This window comes from Rhinoderma darwinii, unplaced genomic scaffold, assembly GCF_050947455.1.
Source record: "Rhinoderma darwinii isolate aRhiDar2 unplaced genomic scaffold, aRhiDar2.hap1 Scaffold_641, whole genome shotgun sequence".
Lineage (NCBI taxonomy): Eukaryota > Metazoa > Chordata > Amphibia > Anura > Rhinodermatidae > Rhinoderma > Rhinoderma darwinii.
The window spans coordinates 104,725-121,760 of record NW_027464197.1 but is presented as its reverse complement, the minus strand read 5'-3'; the positions used below and the strand labels follow the sequence as shown (position 1 = coordinate 121,760).

Below are 17,036 nucleotides of genomic sequence, written 5' to 3'. Positions count from 1 at the left end.
GTCCATGGGATACATCTTCTTCATAGAGTAACATGGGGGGGTTCTCTGTCCATGGGATACACCTTCATAGAGTAACATGGGGGGGGGGGCTCTGTCCATGGGATACACCTTCATAGAGTAACATATGGGGGGGGGCTGTCCATGGGATACACCTTCTTCATAGAGTAACATGGGGGGCTCTGTCCATGGGATACACCTTCTTCATAGAGTAACATGGGGGGCTCTGTCCATGGGATACACCTTCATAGAGTAACATGGGGGGGGGCTCTGTCCATGGGATACACCTTCATATAGTAACATGGGGGGGGGGGGGGGCTCTGTCCATGGGATACACCTTCATAGAGTAACATGAGGGGGGGGGCTCTGTCCATGGGATACACCTTCATAGAGTAACATGGAGGGCTCTGTCCATGGGATACACCTTCATAGAGTAACATGGGGGGGGGGCTCTGCCCATGGGATACTCCTTCATAGAGTAACATGGGGGGGGGGGCCTCTGTCCATGGGATACACCTTCATAGAGTAACATATGGGGGGGGGCTGTCCATGGGATACACCTTCTTCCTAGAGTAACATGGGGGGGCTCTGTCCATGGGATACACCGTCATAGAGTAACATGGGGGGCTCTGTCCATGGGATACACCTTCTCCATAGAGTAACATGGGGGCTCTGTCCATGGGATACACCTTCATAGAGTAACATGGGGGGATTCTGTCCATGGGATACACCTTCATGTAGAGTAACATGGGGGGGTGGCTCTGTCCATGGGATACCCTTCTCCATAGAATAACATAAGGGGCTCTAAACTAGGACCAGGTCATGTGAATCAGAAATTCCTAATCAGCGAAATTCCCAGGGATTAAGCGCATTCTTGTATCATGTAATGTAGTTAATCGGTTAACAATGCAGCCGAGCGCGTCCCCTAGATCGCTGCACCCTACAGAATCTCATGCCGTACAACATCCTGTAGAACATTACTCTCTATAATACTGCAACGTTCAACAAATAATTTCATACTAGACCACGAGCGGCCACTTAGTGCAACTAGCACATACTAAGGGCTCATTCGGACCAGCGCGATTCCCGTCCGTGTGTTGGGCATTGAAACATCGCAGAACACACGGCTCTATTGAGTTCATTGGGGCTATTCACACATGCGTGAGTTTTCACGCAGCTAATCGCCCATTGAAGTCAAAACCAGACAGCACACAGATGACATCTGAAGAGCTGTCCGTGTCTCACGCATCAATTACACAGAACACATAAAAACGTGAGTAAATTTGTCACGCTTGTGTGAATAAAGCCTAAGGCGGATTTCACACCAGCGGCTGTTCCAAATTTGTGTAAAACAAGACTAACACATGCCAGAAGATGAAACCACTAATACTACATCCTGCAGAGCATCACACCGATCACGAGAGCCATTGTGTGTTCTATTCACTTCTTTCCCCATCTTGGGGGCTAGAGTTCTGGGTCATGAGCTTCATACAATGACACCTCTACTGAGCTCTTCCGCCTCGAGGCCCAGGCCCTAGAGCTGCCCCTAAATCACAATTGAAAGTTTACAATAATTTGCCTACTACAACTTACAACTACAGAAAATGATAGAATATGTCAAAATAATACACAAGGGAGAAATAAAAAAGCCTCACAAGACGTATCAGAGCAGATGGACCCTGCTAATATTACGTGGAGCGACTACACAGACATAAGCGCAGAGTGACAAATATCTAGAAATGAACATCTAAAGATCTACATCAACCCGCGCACTTCATAATCCAGTCCTCACCATCCATCAGCAAGTCCTTTACGATGCCCCCCAGTCACTTACCCACAAGCCGACTCCAATAATGATGACAAAGTATCCGACAATCACAGAGATATCTGCGGGGTTACTGATGGCAGCGGAGCTCCTGGAGAGGGGGACCTGGGAGGTTTCTGGGGACTCGGTGCTCATGGTGACTGCTGATCTTCTCCCCTCTGTCTCGTGTAGCCCCTGAGCCTCTTCTGTTCGTCATCTTCACACTTTAAACATTAACTATTAACTTCTTATACAGCGTCTGTTATTAGGCCCAAAAGACTCAAGAAATGATGAGCATTGTGCTAATAGCTAAGCCGACATAGAAAGCAGTTTATCTGTGATGTAGAAATAGCCGAGTGTGACGAGGCGATCATCATCCCCTGATTATCCCAGAAACGATCAATGATGAATCCACAGCAAGTCTAGAAAATATACCACAGAAAAGCCACTTCTTCCAGACACTGAGAACAAACACCCCCCCCCCCCCCGCTGCTAAACAAGCAGCTCCATATCCAAATTACGAGTTAGTGACCTGCGTATTATACACGGACGGGAGGACTCGGGATGAAAACCACAGAGATACGTGAAAGTTCCCATGAAGTGAGAGTCTGCGCCAGTATCCAGTGATCTCCTGTGAACTCCATGAATAGAATCATCGATCTCATAACCGCTTCAGACCAAAGGAGCATATAGCCAAATATATACAAAAAAGGATCAAAACGTATTAATATTATACAAAGATAATTGAAACATCACAAGGTAATACAGACTGGAGCAGGTGGTATGGCAGGATCATAACATAGTTAATGATCCATGATGGGGAAGGCAGCGGAAAATGTATGGAAGACGTGGCACAAATGACAACCTATAGAAACTTCTCTAAGAAAATGCTCCCATCCCTAGTAACTACTTGGAATAACAGAAGGGCGATCGCCAGTGCAAAGAACTTATTCCAAGATTCTAAGGCTGGATTCACACGAGCACATTACGTCCGTAATGGCCGACGCGAGCGCTGATCAACAAGACATCAGCGATGGACGGGGACGAGCAAGTGAGAGGATGAAGGCTAGCGGGAGGACGCGAGTGCCGATCAACAAGACATCAGCGATGGACGAGGATGAGCAAGTGAGAGGATGAAGGCTAGCGGGAGGACGCGAGTGCCGATCAACAAGACATCAGCGATGGACGAGGATGAGCAAGTGAGAGGATGAAGGCTAGCGGGCCGACGCCAGCGCCAAGCAACAAGACATCAGCGATGGACGGGGACGAGCAAGTGAGAGGATGATGGCTAGCAGGCCGACGCCAGCACCAAGCAACAAGACATCAGCGATGGACAGGGACGAGCAAGTGAGAGGATGAAGGCTAGCGGGCCAGCACCAAGAAACAAGACATCAGTGATGGACGGGGACACCGAGAGGATGAAGGCTAGCGGGCCGACGCCAGCGCCAAACAACAAGACATCAGCGATGGATGGGGACGAGCAAGTGAGAATATGAAGGCTAGCAGGCCGACGCAAGCGCCGATGAACAATACATCAGTGATGGATGGGGCTGAGTGGTCGTTACTCCCCATCCATTATTATCATGTCGGCAGCGCGTCTCCTGCTTACACACCATGTGCTGCCGATACGATCAGGTGATTGAGCGTTTCCTCGTTCATCTGCTGATCGTTCCCCTGATCACACCGGACAATTATCAGCAACGATCGTTCTATGAACTAATTATCTGCCCGATAATCGCCCCGTGTAAAACCCCCTTAGGCTGGATTCACACAAGCGTGGCGTTTTTGCGGACGCAAAAACGCGGCGTTTTGCGCGCGCAAAAACCACTTGACAGCTCCGTGTGTCATCCGTGTATGATGCGTGGCTGCGTGATTTTCGCGCAGCCGCCTTCATAGAGATGAGGCTAGTCGACGTCAGTCACTGTCCAGGGTGCTGAAAGAGTTAACTGATCGGAATTCACTGTCGAGGGTGCTGAAAGAGTTACTGCCGATCACCATATCGAGCAACCTGTTAAAAAAAAAAAAAAAAAAAAGAGGTTCGTACTTACCGAGAACTTCCCGGCCGTTGCCTTGGTGACGCGTCCTTGGTGACGCACCTCTCTTGACATCTGGCCCCACCTCCCTGGATGACGCGGCAGTCCATGTGACCGCTGCAGCCTGTGCTTGGCCTGTGATTGGCTGGAGCTGTCACTTGGACTGAATTGTCATCCCGGGAGATCAGACTGGAGGAAGAAGCCGGGAGTTATCGGTAAGTCAGAACTTCGTTTTTTTTTTTTACACGTTCATGTATATTGGGATCGGAAGTCACTGTCCAGGGTGCTGAAACAGTTTAACTCTTTCAGCACCCTGGACAGTGACTATCTCCTGACGTCGCGTACCGGAATTTTTTTTGCCGAGTTCGGCCGAACCCGGTGAAGTTCGGTTCGGTTGTCCGGGTTCGCTCTTCTCAAAGACACTCCGTTTGGATGTTTGTAAACAGAAAAGCACGTGGTGCTTTTCTGTTTACATTCATCCTTTTGACAGCTGTTGCGCGAATCACGCAGTTCGCACGGAAGTGCTTCCGGGCGGCATGCGTGGTTTTCACGCACCCATTGACTTCAATGGGTGCGTGATGCGTGCAAAACGCCGAAAGAACAGACATGTCGTGACTTTTTCAGCGGACTCACACTGAGGAAAAATCATGGACAGGTCTACACGGCCCCATAGACACATATAGGTCTGTGCAACGCGCGTGCAAATCACACACGTTGCACGGCCGTATATCCCGTTCGTCTGAATAAAGCCTTAATCTAAGCACAAATCCTATATAATTTACCTTTATTTGATTTCTGCTTAGGAGAGGTCAGAGAGCGCCGGAGTGAGGTCAGAACTTACATGGTATAGTAATACATGCGAGATAAAGTAGCTGCGTAAACGTTTTATGTAAAAGTAAATGCAATAAAAAAAATAAAAAATTGGGTTCAAAAGGTGTCTATAGTTTTTAAAGGGGATGTGTGAGATTAGACAAACATGGCTTCCACTTTGGAGAAACAGCGGCGCTCTTGTCCATGGTCGCGCAGAGTCTTGCAGCTCAGCCCCATTCAAATGAGTAACGGACACGAGACGAGACGTCCTGGGAGAAAGCAGCCATGTTTACTCATTTCTTACAGCCAACCCTTTAAAAGGTGGGAAATTCATGAGACCGCTCAGGGTGTGTTCACACGGCCTATTTTCAGACGTAATTCGGTCATTTTACGCCTGGAATTACACCTGAAAAACCGGCTCCATTACGTCTGTAAACATCTGCCCACTGCCGTTTTTCATTGACTCTATTGAAAACCAGCTCCAATTACGTTCGTAAAAGACGCCGCGAAAAATGCCTGCACATGCCATTACGTCTGAAATTCAGGAGCTGTTTTTGCCCGATATCAGCCCCGTAATTTCAGACGTATTTTGCGCTGTCGTGTGAACAGACCCTTAGGGCTCGGAGTCTTAGAGAAGCCGAGTACCTTTAGTAGAAATAATAGCGGAAGAGCCGAGCCTCCCCACGTGGAGCTGGTGTCAGGAAGCATGCACACAGTAAATTTTATTAGTGTCTATGTCATTCCCGTACCTGCTGTTCACGTCTCTCCTTCCACCCCCTGCCCCTAAATTCACACTCATAACGTTGCACAGCGTTTATTGTATAATTACAGCCAGTGTACAACATAATGGAGAAAATTCTGGTCAATATACAAACGAAAGCCGTGATAAAGGGGTCTCCATTATACGAAGAATTTCTTCATCATCAATCATCATCATATCTGCCCCCAGGGTGCGGGGAGGGGCAGTGATTATGGGAGATGCGGCCCAGTACATGGTTTTACTTGACATTTTTTCTTCCGGACAGGAGTCACGTGAGGGGCGCAGCGTCCGTCCCAGGGTCACATGCCATCTGCTGGAGCAGCCTGTGACAGTGGTGAGTGAGGGGCAGCGCCCTGGGTGATGATCGCTTGTCGTCAGTCAAAGACGCTGAGAGTTTTGCACCGGCATTGAGCGCGCGGAGCTGCTGCAGAGAGAAAAAGGCAAAGCCACAGGTTTATAAGACTAGAGGCGACACGAATAGTTCAGATGGTGCCGCACTGGCCGAGTATCTGATGTGTATGGGGGGAGGGGGTCCTGCTGTCCGGCAGACGGCACAGGAACGACGGACTGGGCTATTTGTATTTCAACATGCTCTATCCCACCAGAAGAACTTCACCCACAGGCGTCTCCCCCTCCCCATGAGTTACAGATTCAGAGAGAAAGGCAAATAAACCCAACATTTTGAGATTTTAATATTGCCAGAGACACAACTCCCGCTTACTAAGCTGCTAAACATGAGCACTGGAGGTACCTGGCGAATATTAGACCTTCCGCTGAGACTGCGCAGAGCGATGACCGATGCCAACCGTACCGACTCCTCCTGGTCTGTACAGGCTGCGTGAAGCAAGGACTGTGGCACCTCCACCAGGCAGGCAGGGAGATCCGCTCCGTCACCGGACAATGAGCCCAGGTTCCCCAGAGCCGCGGCTGCGTGGGATCGAGTCTTTGCTTGTGGGTCCCGTAATAACATCAGTAACTGAGATGCTGCAAACGAAACCCAGGAGCCGCGGTCCTCAGTGAAGGATTTATGGAAAATGCAATTCCCCACAGCAAACGCTGCAGATCTCCGCACTCTGCCGTCCGCAGCAGACAGACAGTTCACCAGGTTTTCTGCCACGGAAGCTGAAAGTGATTCCCCAAGACGTGAGAGATTTCCAGCAAAAGAGCAGGCGGCGGATCTCATCTCCGCATCCGGTGTCTGAAGGTGGTGGCAAAGCAGCTGATCCCAGTCCCCAACAATTCTCCCAACTAGCAAGGAGTTTGTGGGGGACGCCCGAATCAAGTGACTGAATAGAGTGAAGAGCTCAATGACTACACAGTCCGGCCCCGACCACACGGATCTTCTCAACCACGACACCACAGCCTCTGAAGACGAAGCCGTAGAGGAGAACTGGGACAAGAGCTGCTCCTCCATGAGAACAAGGCGGCTGACCAGACAGAGCGGGGTCTCCACCTGCCCCTCTGGGAGGAGAGGACACACCTGAAAGAAAAAAAAAAGAGAAAACCTGCTCACGTGTGTGTCATCTAGCAGGGTAGGGGGAGAGCACGGAGGGACATACCTGCAGGAGAGAAGAAACCACGTCCTGCTGTCTCAGAGCTTTCAAAATCTCACTTATATTTTCAGTGGAGATGTCAAGAGACAGAGGGACACACAGGAGCTGAGACACCACATTGACCACGTCCAAAAGAGTCTGAGGAACTTCCCAACCAGAAAGCTGGCAGCTGCGAAGACACAAAAGGACCACATCATTTAGCCACGGGGGGATACAAAGCCATGATACAGTAGACGGGACAAGAGAATGACTGACAGCACACAGACAGGTGATCACAAGTGATCGCCGGGGGAGAGGAACTTCCCAACCAGAAACCTGGCAGCTGCGAAGACACAGAAGGACCCAATCATGTAGCCACGGGGGGATACAAAGCATGATACAGTAGACGGGACAAGAGAAGGCCTGCCTGTGTGCTGTCAGTCAATCACAAGTGATCGCCGGGGGGAGAGGAACTTCTCTCCTGTGACAACAAAGGATCAGACATGTTGAAACCCAACAAGCCTAATCCCCCTTCCACCTGACGACAGGGTTAGAGGGGAGTAGGGACACCTCCATTTACATTAATTGTCGGTCAGTCTTGTGGAAATTGGAGAATTCAGTTGACATTTTTGTGATGTACGGGCACCTGAAGGCCCTGTTCACACAGGAAAAAACGTGCCTCAAAATTCCTTCCTTCAAAATCTTGCTGCGATTTTCACTTGTGGCCATTGAGCGCCGCGGGCAAAAAAAAAACAGCGAAAAATGGTTCCTCTGCCTCCCATTCATTTCAATGGGAGGTCAGAGGTGGAACCGCGGTGAGAAAGAGCATGCAGCTAAAAACCACCGCGGGAACGGCTTCCATCTCCCAATGGAAGACGGTTTCGAGCGTTTTTTTGCCACTGATTATGACGCGGTTTCCGCGTCAAAATCAGCGTAAAAAAGCTCTGTGTGAACTGGGCCTAAGAATATATCCATACAAAAACAAGATTATTGAACTCACCGTAAAATATATTTCCCATTGAACCTATTGGGGGACACCGCACCATGGGCATATGCTCCTGCCAATCTTGGCTCCAACCAGGCAGGCCGGACCCCTCCCCCACACGCTGCATAATTCAGTTTGAATGAAAGAAATATTGAAGACAGAACTACAGGTCCTGGGCCTGAATAAACAACAAAAAATAGGAGGATGGGATCTGTGTCCCGCAACGGATTCAAGTAGATTTTACAGGGAGTACAAAAATCTTATTTTCTTGTTAATCATTGAGGACACATCATGTGACGTCCTAAAGAAGTGCGAGGGTGGGAAAAACAAAAACTACAGCCATGCGGCCCACCCAACACACAGCTGCCTGCAACACCCCGCCACCCAAACTGGCCGCAGCAGAGGCCGAAGAATGAATTAGGTAAAACTTAGTGAAGGTTTTCACAGAGGCCAAGGTAGCAGTCCTGATGTCCGACCGCCCGGGAGTCACCCCCAGCCCGGGTAGAACAAGCGGTGCTCCAAAGGGGAGGAATTCCTAAAACCAGACTGGACGCTGCCAAAACGGATGGTTCATGTGGCCCCTCAGGAATAACAAAAAGGGAAGAACAGGACACCGAACGATCGCAGCCAGAGAGATTCAGACGGCTTCTACCGATTCATGTAAAAACTATTCACCGAGATGAGATGGAGAGGGCAAAACGTAGGGAGAACAGTCTCTTCATGGATAATTATGTAGGTGGTCAACTTCCGGTAGAAAAAACAGAACAGGTTGGACCGCCACCTTCGCCGTATGGATGATCAAAAAAGACGACTTGCAAGAAAAAAGGCAGCGAATTCCGAAAACCGCCTGATGGAGGTGATAGTCATCAGAAAAGATACCGACCAGAAAGGAAGACGCAGCGAAAATGTCTCTCAAGGCGTCACCTGAACAGCTCGGAGAATAAAATTAGGATCCAAAGCCCAATAGGATGTTTGAAAGTTAGAAGCACATGCGCCGCCCCCTGCAAAAAAAAGTCTGAGAGCGAAAAGAACAGACGGAGCAGAGATCTGAGCCCTCAGGGAAGAGAAGCCAAGGACCGTGTGCAGGAAGGACGGGACTCCAGGTGACGAGAAGAACAGACGGAGCAGAGATCTGAGCCCTCAGGGAAGAGAAGCCAAGGACCGTGTGCAGGAAGGACGGGACTCCAGGTGACGAGAAGAACAGACGGAGAGAGATCGGAGCCCTCAGGGAAGAGAAGCCAAGGCCTGTGTGCAGGAAGGACGGGACTCCAGGCGACGAGAAGAACAGACGGAGCAGAGATCGGAGCCCTCAGGGAAGAGAAGCCAAGGACCGTGTGCAGGAAGGACGGGACTCCAGGTGACGAGAAGAACAGACGGAGCAGAGATCTGAGCCCTCAGGGAAGAGAAGCCAAGGCCTGTGTGCAGGAAGGACGGGACTCCAGGTGACGAGAAGAACAGACGGAGCAGAGATCTGAGCCCTCAGGGAAGAGAAGCCAAGGCCTGTGTGCAGGAAGGACGGGACTCCAGGTGACGAGAAGAACAGACGGGGCAGAGATCTGAGCCCTCAGGGAAGAGAAGCCAAGGCCTGTGTGCAGGAAGGACGGGACTCCAGGTCACTAGAAGAACAGACCGAGCAGAGTTCTGAGCCCTCAGGGAAGAGAAGCCAAGGCCTGTGTGCAGGAAGGACGGGACTCCAGGTGACGAGAAGAAAAGACGGAGCAGAGATCTGAGCCCTCAGGGAAGAGAAGCCAAGGCCTGTGTGCAGGAAGGATGGGACTCCAGGTCACTAGAAGAACAGACAGAGCAGAGATCGGAGCCCTCAGGGAAGGGAAGCCAAGGCCTGTGTGCAGGAAGGACGGGACTCCAGGTCACTAGAAGAACAGACCGAGCAGAGATCTGAGCCCTCAGGGAAGAGAAGCCAAGGCCTGTGTGAAGGAAGGACGGGACTCCAGGTGACGAGAAGAACAGACGGAGCAGAGATCGGAGCCCTCAGGGAAGAGAAGCCAAGGCCTGTGTGCCGGAAGGACGGGACTCCAGGTGACGAGAAGAACAGACGGAGCAGAGATCTGAGCCCTCAGGGAAGAGAAGCCAAGGCCTGTGTGCAGGAAGGATGGGAATTCAGGTCACGAGTAGAATTGCGTTCACGCCAGCGGAAAGAAGCCGTCCACGTACGGAGGTTCATTGAGGTTTTCTGTCCTTTGGATGACTGGCGCAGAAAGACCCCGACTCCTCAGGACGGAGACTGTTTTTGCTTTTTGTTTTTCACTCCCCGCTTTCCTAGAGCCATCACTTTTTTATTTTTCGTCAGTACAGCGGTGTGAGGGCTTATTTTATGCGGGATGAGTTGTAGTTTCTATTGGCACCATGTAAAGCCCTATATATTGCACTGGGAATCTACAAAAAAAATATTTGCGGGCTGAAATTGTAAAAAATGGATTCCTCCGTTGTTTTTTGGGTTTGGTTTTTACGCCTTTCACCGTGCGGTAACTTTATTCTGCGGCTCATTAAGATTACGAGACACCACATTTATATAGGGGTTTTAAATATTTTACTACTTTTATAAAGAAAAAGCTAATTTGTTAAAATAGCTTTTCTGGGGGACAAGCTGTACGTTTTATTGGTACATAGAAACTTTTTGATCACTTTTTATTTCGGAGCGAAGGTGACCAAAAAACAGCGATTTTGGCAGTTTAAATTTTTCGTTTTTTACAGCGTTCACCATGCGAGTTAAATAATGGTATATTGGAATAGTTCAGACCCAGTGACACCAATTTTGGTTTTTTTCCGTTACTTTATTAAAGCTTTTTTTTTTTCACATTTCATTAGTCCCTCTAGGAGACTTGAACCAGCGATACAATACACTGCAGTACTAATATATTGCAGGGTACAGTCATTTGTACAGGTTTCTGTTAAGTCCTGCCAGAGGAGGTAAAATAGCTTCGGGAAAGGAGGTCGAGAAGTAGCGGAAGATGCCATGGAGCCTCCGTGAGAATGTAATTAGTTATGCGTACCAGGACTGCCGAGGCCGGAACGAAGCCACCAGAATGTCCGCCCTCTTGAGTAGTCTTGGCAAGAGTGGAAGTGGAGGGAGGAGACACAGGAGCGTCGACTGCGATGGCCCTGGGTTCCCATGCCCTGGCCACGTAGGTCAGACCTTATGGTTGAGACAGGAAGCAAAGAGATCCACATCTAGGTAGCCCTACCTTTGGCACAGTTGATTAAATACCTTTGAGTGAAGAGACCACTATTCCGGATCCAGTCTCTCTCGACTGAGAAAATCCGTAGCCCAATTGTCCACTCCTGGTATGTGGAACACTGACATTTGTTGCTCCGCCCACCATAGGATCCGAGAGGATTCCAAAAGAGTCGTCCTGGTGGTTCAGATTAGCAACCGCCATTGAGTTATCAGTCTGATAGGCCGACCCTGAAGAAGAAGAAGAATCCAGTTGGAGAGGGCTAGGAAGATTGCCTTCAATTCCAACAGGTTTAACTGCAAGGTCATTTCTGTCTGCGAGCAAGATCCCTGAACTGTGTGAGGAATGTTAATACTCAACCTTGTATTCTAGGTGTGAAAAATGGCTGCGCCGAAGAAAATTATATCTGCAAAGAGACATTGGGAAAGGAGCGGAAACGCTGCAACTAGAGAGAAGGCCGCATACTAGGAGGGTTGTTATGATGTAACAGAAAGCTCTTACTGCCTGTAGCCTCAAAAATAATCTCATCCAGACGTTCACCAAAAACTCTGCCACTCACGAAGGGAAGGCCAATCAGGGACCTCTAGGATGCTGGATCCGCTGCCCAAGATCTCAGCCAAACTGAGTGCGGGACGGCACTAGAATGAACAGAAGCACGGGCATTGAAAGGGGCTGATTCATGGGATGCCTCAAACAGTGAACTTCTGCTGCGGCGTCCCGGTAGGATGCGGTGATGTAGCTGCTTCGCACACACAGGCCTCCATGACTCACACGGATGAGAAATTGAGCAGAACTTGCAGCCACAGAAACAGATTCAGCCTGAAAATCCAACGTCTTGTGCAGAGGGTCACGGGGAGAAGCCATCTCAGCCAGAGATGAAGCAACACCTTGTTCATCATTTCTCAGATTCACTGTGGTTTGGGAAACAGCTTGTGGTGCCGCTTTCTCCCGAGAGGTGGAGATGGGATAATCCCGGACATGCAAGGCATCACTTACAGAAAATATTAATGGCTGCAGAGCAGCGGACAACCGCCATTCCTGTTCTTACTCAGAGTCAGAAGACGCGTAGGGGGAAGAGACAGATCCACATTGGATGCAACATGATTACTGAAGACTGCAACGGGATCCCCCTGGAAAGAGCCTCACGAGGAACAAGACCTGTCAAAGGCATAGATAAGAGTGCCATGGGATCTACTGTGAGAAGTGGACGGAGCATTATCCAATAGGCAGGAAGGAGAGACTCTGAGCTCAGACACATCTCGGGAAGGCAAATGCTCCAAAGACTGAGATTCCCCGGTAATGTCCCCTAGGCCCTGAGCAAAAGACATCTCCCATTCAGGGGAAAGGGTGGGCACATTCTCCGGGGGGCATCTAGCAAGCACTGCGGGCAAAATTGGGTAGGCTGACCGCAGGTAAACTTTATATCACAACCGAGACAGGCATAAAAAGTAGCCGTGCCCATCTGCTTCTCGGTAACATCCCGAGGAGAACAAATTTTCGAGAGGAGAACAGAAAAGAAGAAAATGAACCGGACAGCTGCGACATGGGCCGGACAGCTGCGACATGGGCCGGACAGCTGCGACATGGGCCGGACAGCTGCGACATGGGCCGGACAGCTGCGACATGGGCCGGACAGCTGCGACATGGGCCGGACAGCTGCGACATGGGCCGGACAGCTGCGACATGGGCCGGACAGCTGCGACATGGGCCGGACAGCTGCGACATGGGCCCGACAGCTGCGACATGGGCCCGACAGCTGCGACATGGGCCCGACAGCTGCGACATGGGCCCGACAGCTGCGACATGGGCCCGACAGCTGCGACATGGGCCCGACAGCTGCGACATGGGCCGGATGCAAGCCGAAGGCTACATAAGAAAGTCAGGTCTGCGGTGATGGCGGGATGAGCGGCGTGAGCAGTGGAAATGGCAAACAAGGTGCTCGTCTCTCAAAAAGGACCAGAAACAAAACTTAGAGATGATAAAGTAGGCACTACACTCCTAGAAACGCCCCTAGAGAAGGAATCACCTCCTCATAAAAAACAGCCCCTAGAGAAGGGGGCCTCACCGGTCAGCAGAAGAAATAGAGGGGGGTGGGACATACTTACCCCCAAACTTCTCTGTCTGCATGCAGGGTCCCTTTCTCAGTAACCTCGACATATAGTGGGGTACTGGCACTCCTTCTACGGAAGTAGAAATGATAAGACGAGGGCTGCGTGGTTTCAGGGAAGAAAACCAAAATAAAAAAATGGCAGCAGAGCCAAGTATCAGGTCACGTCTGCCTCCTACGGCAAGAAGCTAAAAACGAAATCAGCCAGTGTCTGTGGGAGGGCTATGGCCTCCCTGGACGGAGACAAGTCTCTATTCTACCTAGTGTCGACTCCTAGTGGCAGAGACCTATACCAATGATGAGGTGTCCCCCAAAGATGAACTAAAAATATATAATCAGTGCAAATCTTTATCCTTTTGGGAATATTCGTTATCTAAGTATGGCGACACACAACGTTCACACATGGCCCTAATAACCGCAACTTACACATCAGTCACATGACCCAGGAATCCAGGATGAACAATTTGGGTTAATGCAGCCAAAACTAGACTTCCAGGGCACCCGATAAGACCAAGGAAATGGTTGGGGTCCTGAACTGACGTGATGAGAGCCAAGTGCAGGAACGTCACAAGTCCTGAAACAAATAGGGAAAAAGGAAACCCGGATAATTAGAGGAATCTCAACAGAACTCGTCCTCTGCATCACCATCACTGCCCATACAACCCTCCCACTGCCCACAACCCTCCCACTGCCCACAACCCTCCCACTGCCCAGTGCCCCATCCCGACAACCCTCCCACTGCCCAGTGCCCCATCCCGACAACCCTCTCACTGCCCATACAACCCTCTCACTGCCCAGTCCTCACAACCCTCCCACTGCCCAGTGCCTAGACCTCACAACCCTCTCACTGCCCAGTGCCCCGTCCTGGCAACCCTCTCACTGCCCAGTGCCCAGTCCTCACAACCCTCCCACTGCCCAGTGCCCCATCCCGACAACCCTCTCACTGCCCAGTGCCCCATCCCGACAACCCTCTCACTGCCCATACAACCCTCTCACTGCCCAGTCCTCACAACCCTCCCACTGCCCAGTGCCCAGACCTCACAACCCTCTCACTGCCCAGTCCTCACAACCCGCTCACTGCCCAGTGCCCCGTCCTCACAACACTCACTGCCCAGTGCCCGTCCTCACAACCCTCTCACTGCCCAGTGCCCCATCCCGACAACCCTCTCACTGACCAGTCCTCACAACCCTCTCACTGCCCAGTCCTCACAACCCTCTCAAAGCCCAGTCCTCACAACCCTCTCACTACCCCATCCTCACAACCCTCCCACTGCCCCTTTCCGACAACCCTCTCACTGCCCAGTCCTCACAACCCTCTCACTGCCCAGTCCTCACAACCCTCTCACTGCCCAGTCCTCCCAACCCTCTCACTGCCCAGTCCTCCCAACCCTCCCAGTGCCCACAACCCCCCCACTACCCAGTCATCACAACCCTCTCACTGCCCCGTCCTCACAACCCTCTGACTGCCCAGTGCCCCGTCCTCACAACCCTCTCACTGCCCAGTCCTCCCAACCCTCTCACTGCCCAGTCCTCCCAACCCTCTCACTGCCCAGTCCTCACAACCCTCCCAGTGCCCACAACCCCCCCACTACCCAGTCATCACAACCCTCTCACTGCCCCGTCCTCACAACCCTCTGACTGCCCGGTGCCCCGTCCTCACAACCCTCTCACTGCCCAGTGCCCGTCCTCACAACCCTCTCACTGCCCAGTGCCCGTCCTCACAACCCTCACTGCCCAGTCCTCACAACCCTCTCACTGCCCCGTCCTCACAACCCTCTCACTGCCCCGTCCTCACAACCCTCTCACTGCCCCGTCCTCACAACCCTCCCACTGCCCAGTGCCCAGACCTCACAACCTCCTCATAGCCCAGTGCCCAGTCCTCACAACCCTCTCACTGCCCGGTCCTCACAACCCTCTCACTGCCCAGTGCTCCGTCCTCCCAACCCTCTCACTGCCCAGTGCTCACAACCCTCTCACTGCCCAGTGCCCAGTCCTCACTGCCCAGTCCTCACAACCCTCTCACTACCCAGTGCCCAGTCCTCACAACCCTCTCACTACCCCATCCCGAAAACCCTCCCACTGCCCCTTCCCGACAACCCTCTCACTGTCCAGTCCTCACAACCCTCTCACTGCCCAGTCCTCACAACCCTCTCACTGCCCAGTCCTCCCAACCCTCTCACTGCCCAGTCCTCCCAACCCTCTCACTGCCCAGTCCTCCCAACCCTCTCACTGCCCAGTCCTCCCAACCCTCTCACTGCCCAGTCCTCCCAACCCTCTCACTGCCCAGTCCTCCCAACCCTCTCACTGCCCAGTCCTCCCAACCCTCTCACTACCCAGTCCTCCCAACCCTCCCACTGCCCCTTCCCGACAACCCTCCCACTGCCCAGAGCCCACAACCCCCCCACTACCCAGTCAACACAACCCTCTCACTGCCCTGTCCTCACAACCCTCCCACTGCCCACAACCCCCCCACTACCAAGTCATCACAACCCTCTCACTGCCCAGTCCTCACAACCCTCTCACTGCAGAGTCCTCACAACCCACTCACTTCCCCGTCCTCACAACCCTCTCACTGCCCCGTCCTCGCAACCCTCTCACTGCCCAGTGCCCGTCCTCACAACCCTCACTGCCCAGTCCTCACAACCCTCTCACTGCCCCGTCCTCACAACCCTCCCACTGCCCAGTGCCCAGACCTCACAACCCGCTCACTGCCCAGTGCCCCGTCCTCACAACCCTCACTGCCCAGTGCCAGTCCTCACAACCCTCACTGCCCAGTGCCCGTCCTCACAACCCTCTCACTGCCCAGTGCCACATCCCGACAACCCTCTCACTGCCCAGTGCCCCATCCCGACAACCCTCTCACTGACCAGTCCTCAGAACCCTCTCACTGCCCAGTCCTCACAACCCTCTCACTGCCCAGTCCTCACAACCCTCTCACTGCCCAGTCCTCACAACCCTCTCAAAGCCCAGTCCTCACAACCCTCTCACTACCCCATCCTCACAACCCTCCCACTGCCCCTTCCCGACAACCCTCTCACTGCCCAGTCCTCACAACCCTCTCACTGCCCAGTCCTCACAACCCTCTCACTGCCCAGTACTCACAACCCTCCCACTGCCCAGTCCTCCCAACCCTCTCACTGCCCAGTCCTCACAACCCTCCCACTGCCCAGTCCTCACAACCCTCTCACTGCCCCGTCCTCACAACCCTCTCACTGCCCCTTCCCGACAACCCTCTCACTGCCCAGTGCCACATCCCGACAACCCTCTCACTGCTCAGTCCTCACAACCCTCTCAGTGCCCAGTCCTCACAACCCTCCCAGTGCCCAGTCCTTACAACCCTCTCACTGCAGAGTCCTCACAACCCTCTCACTGCCCCGTCCTCACAACCCTCTCACTGCCTACTGCCCCGTCCTCACAACCCTCTCACTGCCCAGTGCTCGTCCTCACAACCCTCTCACTGCCCAGTCCTCACAACCCTCTCACTGCCCAGTCCTCACAACCCTCTCACTGCCCCGTCCTCACAACCCTCTCACTGCCCCGTCCTCACAACCCTCTCACTGCCCCGTCCTCACAACCCTCTCACTGCCCCTTCCCGACAACCCTCTCACTGCTCAGTCCTCACAACCCTCTGTGCCCAGTCCTCACAACCCTCCCAGTGCCCAGTCCTCACAACCCTCCCAGTGCCCAGTCCTCACAACCCTCCCAGTGCCCAGTCCTCACAACCCTCCGAGTGCGCAGTCCTCACAACCCTCCGAGTGCGCAGTCCTCACAACCCTCCGAGTGCGCAGTCCTCACAACCCTCCCAGTGCGCAGT

At 52.4% G+C, this 17,036-nt stretch overlaps 1 protein-coding gene across 1 annotated transcript in view; it reads right to left on the bottom strand.

Annotated features, from left to right (window-relative positions):
- Nucleotides 1-5,442: 5,442 nt before the first annotated feature.
- The window catches only part of STK36 (serine/threonine kinase 36), a 93,693-nt gene continuing 82,099 nt past the window's right edge, over nucleotides 5,443-17,036 (bottom strand). The window contains exons 23-26 of the mRNA XM_075849025.1: nucleotides 13,649-13,796; nucleotides 6,964-7,126; nucleotides 6,156-6,884; nucleotides 5,443-5,828 (exon numbers count right to left, since the gene is read on the bottom strand). Of these exons, the coding sequence (XP_075705140.1) occupies nucleotides 5,673-5,828; nucleotides 6,156-6,884; nucleotides 6,964-7,126; nucleotides 13,649-13,796 (1,196 nt within the window). The 3' untranslated portion in view covers nucleotides 5,443-5,672. The remainder of the gene's footprint in view (nucleotides 5,829-6,155; nucleotides 6,885-6,963; nucleotides 7,127-13,648; nucleotides 13,797-17,036) is intronic.